The 5,871-nt window shown below is 42.9% G+C and overlaps 1 protein-coding gene across 4 annotated transcripts in view; it reads left to right on the plus strand.

Annotated features, from left to right (window-relative positions):
- The window catches only part of LOC107080780, a 13,813-nt gene extending 10,289 nt beyond the window's left edge, over positions 1–3,524 (plus strand). For all 4 annotated transcript variants that reach the window (XM_015368980.1, XM_015368981.1, XM_015368982.1 and 1 more), the window contains 2 exons: positions 2,225–2,276; positions 2,393–3,524. In XM_015368980.1, the coding sequence (XP_015224466.1) occupies positions 2,225–2,276; positions 2,393–2,957 (617 nt within the window). In that variant the 3' untranslated portion in view covers positions 2,958–3,524. The remainder of the gene's footprint in view (positions 1–2,224; positions 2,277–2,392) is intronic.
- The last annotated feature ends 2,347 nt before the right edge of the window (positions 3,525–5,871 follow it).

The raw sequence follows: 5,871 nt of genomic DNA on the forward strand, positions 1-5,871 counted from the left end.
ATTAAAACTACTTTATTCCCACTGATCACAGCAAATATAGCTGCAAGGCAGAAAAAGGATAGTGAAGCTCCGCCCAACGCGCGTCAGACACACTTTTGCACCGCGCAGCCAGAGCAGCAAAGCTGCTTCAGCCACGCGTCTGAACTAACTGGTACAAGCAGCAAAAAGGAAACAGCAGACGCGATTTTGCTGCTTTTGCTGCGTCCGGTGTGAACGTAGCACAATGAGGAATGTGTCAAGTACAAGGGTCACAACAGCTCATAGATCAGCAGGCTCACAATCTATGACAACAGTACATAGACACATTGTCATAAATTCCGAACAGAGGATCCAGTATTCACGCAAGACAGACAGTGGGATTACTCAAAAAGATAAACGGGCTGCGGTTCTGCAGAAGCAGAGGCTAGGGCGTCTGATGCTGGAAACACTGGACAGGGGAAACACAGGTTAGTGACCATGATAATCTAATAGAGGAAGATTATGAACATGAGTCACTAACCTCGTTTGCAAGTTCAGTCTCTGCCCATAGAACAAGGTAGGATCCAGCTGGTGGGCTGGTAACAAGATTCAGCGGGTGTCGCCCAGTATTTTCCAGATGCTGCAGCCGCGGGGAACAAGCAGGAGTCTGAAGCCAGGTCAGGCAAACAGTTCAGAACAGGAACAGGCAGACACAGAGGTCCAGGAGTCCAAAGACAGATCAGGCAAACCATTCAGATGGAAACAGGTAGGCTCAGTGGTTGAGAGAAAGAACAGGTCAGGATCAGGAAATCATAAACCCTAAGGTACACTAAAAATCCTCTCAACACTGGCACGAGAAAAAAAGAATAATCTTGCCCAGATTACTGGATGCAAGCACCTTAAATAGAGGCAGGAGCATGTAGATAAGATGAGAGGTAATGAGAAACCGGGCACAATTTGGACAGGTGAATGAAATGAGCAATTAAGCCAGTCATCAGTGCAAAGATCATGACACACATGTAATGTTTGTAGAGTAGGGTCATCATTTTTTAAATATTACTTGCCTACGTAAAGTGTCAAGCACTTTGTTCTCAACTCTGTTTTAAAGTGAAAGGGGGGGGGGGGAACATGAGTTCATGCAACATTAGCCACAAATGTCACAGCTTTAACTTCAGAAGGAAGTACGAAACTATTTGTTCTATAGTGTGAAATCAACCTGAACCCTTTCTCCCATATTCATTGCCCATATGCCCTGACTGCTCCTATTGGTAGCTGGTGGAGAACCGCTTCTCCAAACAAGCTGCTGTAAACTGTATCATTTAAATACTTAGATAGTTCAGCTTGTTCATCCAAACATTTTTATCCTGGAAGAAGACAGTAAGGTGCTAAAAGAATTCTCTAAAAACTCAAACCTGCCCTCAAGGGTGGGCTGTTGCTTCTATTTATGTGCAAGTGGTTGTCTGCGTAACTAGTTTTCATGGAACGTCCAGACTAACAATTGCATAGACAATGTAAACAAAGACTGGAACTTTTTAAATAATTTTCTTTGGATATATTCCTCTAAATCATTTTGGACTCCGGAAAAGCAAATACAGCCTTTCAGAAATAAAGAATCTCATACAAACACTAAATCATGAGGATGGAGGTATAAGGATCTGGGGATGCTGCATCCCACTAGTACTTGGCCAGCTTTACAGGCATAGAATACAGTACAGTTCTGCCCTGTATCAGAGTGTGCTTTACTGTGAGACTATGTGTGAAATCCTTTAAGATTAAGCAGAAACTGAAAGAGGCAGTGCAACTGATCAAAGTATGTATACAGAGCAGAGCATGTGAACAGAGCGGAGCGCCGTACAATCCCCCCCCCCCCCCCCCCCCCCCCCCCCCCCCCCCCCCCCCCCCCCCCCCCCCCGCTCAGGAAGATGATCACTCATTCGCTCCCCTCGAAATCTGCTCTGTCAGGGACCTGGGACACACAGTGTTTGATTTAATGATGTGACCGATACATGTGTATTGTATTATTTAACTGGCTGTTAAATTATCGCACTGTTTTATCAACTGTGAACGTAACACCTCACATCGAAGTGAAATCCTCTCTCCAGCCTTTGAAATGAAAACCACTCTGCGCTCCCCCATATTTCTTCAACTCCATTCCACCGCTCGCTCCATGCTCAGATCTGCTCACATGCTCTGATGCAAAGCTTTTATGTGCTTTTATATGTTTAAGCACGTTTCAGCTAATCAAAATGTAATGGGTTCCTTCCAGGACAACCAGATAACCTCACACAGTTTGGCCTCAGTGAGGAGGAAGAAATCAGGTAACAAACTTAAACTAGCACCTGAACCTCTTTTCATCAACTTCCTTTACGCTCTGATTAGTGTGACAGAGTACTGCTTTTGGACATTGCTGAACCTCTGTTGTCTTTTCCCACAGGTCCTTCACTCAGCAGGCAAATCGTGTGAGAAAGGCCCGGCGCCTCTACCAACTGCTCATGATAAAACGTGAAAAAAGCATGATAAACACCCTTAAAAAGTTTCAGGCCATCTGTGAAAAACTGGACAAAGTATTCAAAAAGACTGTTAACCGTGAAATGGTTTTGAAGCTTGTAAATGACTACAAAGAAGATGTTGTCGACCTGGAGCGTTGCCTGAATTTCATCCTTTTTGTGATGAAGGAGCTGCAAAGACACAACATTGGCAAGCTAAAGAAGGTCGGAGCAAACCCAGATGCCCTGAGAATGGTGGATCTGTCTATGGCTGTGTTCAGCAACAACATGTACAGAAGCAGGCAGATGTCTCCCACCAGTCCTGGAGGGATGTCGTCTGGAAGTCTGCTTAAAAATTTTGCTTATGAATTTGATCACTATTTCACAGAAAAGAATGGCCAAAAGTTGAAGAAGTCAAATAAGAGCAAATTTTCAGCAAGAGTTTGCATGTTGGTTGAACACCTGCAGGAGGAACTCAATTATTTGACTCACATGTGGGAAGCATTAACCTAAAAACAGATTCAATAATTTATGATTAACTGTTAGTAAATAAAGACATTTATGTAAAAAAACAAAGCATTTATATTGACATACAGCAGCAAAACACAGTTATCTTTATAATGTAACTATTAAGTATAATAAAAAAAAAACAAAGACCAGTTATTAGAGATAACTCTCATATTCATCTAATTTATAAAGATTGTTTATAACTAACTAATATTGCATATATTACTCCCATTCTTTCATGTTATGTGTTTTTCTTTACTGAACCTGTTTTATTTAGTAGCTCACCTTCACTCACACTGTCTTTTTCCAGGTTAAGTGTTTAATCAGTGTGGACACTACAGGATGTTAGACCCTGTTTTAGTTTCTTTTACAAAAACTAAGACTACCCTCAAAATAAACCACTGTAACAACATTATTTTAGGAAAGGAAAGTGCATAAAACATTGGACTGAATTATCACAATGAAAACCATATGGTGGTGCAAACGGATATCTTTGCACCCTTCTTGAAGCACCAAAACAAGGATGGTCCAATTACTATTCATTTGTCAATTTTCATGTTTTGACATTTTCTTAAATTACACACCATCTTTGTTGATCACCTAGCCCAGGAAATGTAACTCAGTCTCTCTCACTGTGCATTTGTTTAACTTCAGGCCTGCTGACTCTAGACGCGCCATTACTTTCTGCAGGCACTCATTGTGCTCACCCGTGTCCCTCCCGAAGACGATGATGTCATCCATATAGGCTGCAACTCCCTGCAGCCCTTTGAGAGTCTCTCCCATTTTCCTTTGGAATATTTCTGGGGCGCTTGTGATCCCAAAAGGGAGACGCTTGAAGCAATAGCTTCCATAAGGTGTTATGAAAGTGGTTAGTCTCTGGCTGTCCTTGTCCAGAGGGATCTGCCAAAATCCAGAAGCTGCGTCCAGAGAAGAGAAAACTGTGGACCCACCCAGCTAGGCTATCCTCTCTTCTGCTGTGGGCAGAATGAACCTCTCTCTTTTAACAGCTTTATTTAGTCTCTTTAGGTCGACACAGATGCGTGCCTTTCCATTCTTTTTCGGGACCGGCACCATCGGTGCACACCACTCCGTTGGTTCTGTTACAGCCTCGATGATGTCATTTGTCTCCATTCGGTCACGCTCCTCCTGCACTGCTTTTAATAGGGGTATGGGGGTATAGTCCCATTGCTAAAGATGTTGGCCTACTGAGCAGGTTGTTCACACTCTCACCTCGAATAACATAAAGCCTGAACATGTATGTTTTGCCCTTGTATACAGTCTGTGTTGTAAACTGCCCCAAACAGTTCAAACCACCCCCGGGACCACTCAGTAGTTTCTTTGTCTTGTGTAGGATTCTCTTTGGTGTTTTATACACAGTCTCACTCATAACACTGCAGTCAGCTCCCGAGTCAATTTTAAATTTCACTGGCTTATTTTCAGTATCCAGTGTTACTGTACATTTATCATCATTTTCTGATGTACCATTAACTGAGTCCAGGTAATAATGTTTATTTTGTTCATCATCCTCCGTAACTTCACTCACCAGCCTGCTTCTGCATGCTCTTTCCCAGTGACCTTTTTTCCACATCTGTTGCACGTGGACTGTCTTGCTGGACACTTACCATGTTGGCTATGCGGTGTTTTGCCGCGTCGTCCACATTTCCTGCGGTCACTGTCTTTATATGTCTGCTTGCACTGTCTCCAGTCTTTAACCCGCACGGCGCCATGTTTCTGCGCAACTTCTTGGACAGCACAGACTCGTTCTCCCTGCTTGTTAACCTGTGTTTTCACCTCCTCGGACTGCCGTACCTCCTGTACCGTCACATCCAGAGTGAGTTTCGGGATGAGCTGCAGCTTCTGTGACAGCTCTTTGTCCGAGATGCCGACCACGATCCGGTCTCTAATGTGTTCCTCTCGGTTCGCCCCAAATTCACAGTGCTCTGATAGTTCGTACAGTGCTCGGATAAATGTCTCTGCGCGTTCACCAACATGCTGCACTCTCTGGTTGAAACAAGCCCGTTCGTGGATAACGTTGCGTCTCGGAATAAAGTAGGCATCAAACTTTGCCATAACGACGTCAAACTGATCTTCATTTTCACCCTCTCCGTAGGTAAAAGAGCTCAGTATGTTCTCCGCTTCCTTGCCGAGTGCATAAACCAGCGTGCTCACTTGAACCGGACCATCTTCCTTATCCAGTTTAGTTGCCGTCCTGTAACGGGAAAACCGTTCTTTTCCAATCAGGCCACTCCGCCGGGTTCTCAAAACAAAAACTCTCCGGTGGTTGAAACTTTGCCATAGCTCCGCCACTTCTGACACCATGTAATAAACTTGTCAGTTTATTCTAAAATGATGAGTTCCTTGTTATTGTTTCAGCACTCCGTTTTATTAAACATGTGCTCTCTTAACACAGGTCCGAACAAAAACCATTCGCTGCCATTAAACACTTCACTTTCGTAACATCCCCCATAAAGTGACTGTCATAAAACACATTCTCTGACAACTACTAAGGTATATCTATTCCTTTTTATGTACAGACTGAAAAATAATCAAATAGTTAAAGCAAATGTAGCAGGTGAACTTTCCCTTACAAAATCTCTACGCTGCTCCAAAGTTTTGAAACATTAAAATAATTATTTATATTATAAGAATAGACACAATTAAAAGTCTCATTTGGTCTTTTTCTCCCTTTTGAATTCAGCAGATATCTTCACTGTATCTCTACCAACAAACAGATTTTAATTTTGACACCACGAGATTTTCTGCAAGCTGAACAGCAATGTGCAGCAAAGGGTTAGAGAGAAGAGACTGATTTTAACTTTGTGCTCCATTCAGAAAAAGAAAACACTGGTGTGGGATAAATATTCTGTGGCACCTTTACTATAAATTCAAGACAGGTGTTGAGAAAAAGGCTAGTCACCGG

The sequence above is a fragment of the Cyprinodon variegatus genome, unplaced genomic scaffold (genome assembly GCF_000732505.1).
Source record: "Cyprinodon variegatus isolate N-32 unplaced genomic scaffold, C_variegatus-1.0 Scaffold2316, whole genome shotgun sequence".
Taxonomy (NCBI): Eukaryota; Metazoa; Chordata; class Actinopteri; order Cyprinodontiformes; family Cyprinodontidae; genus Cyprinodon; species Cyprinodon variegatus.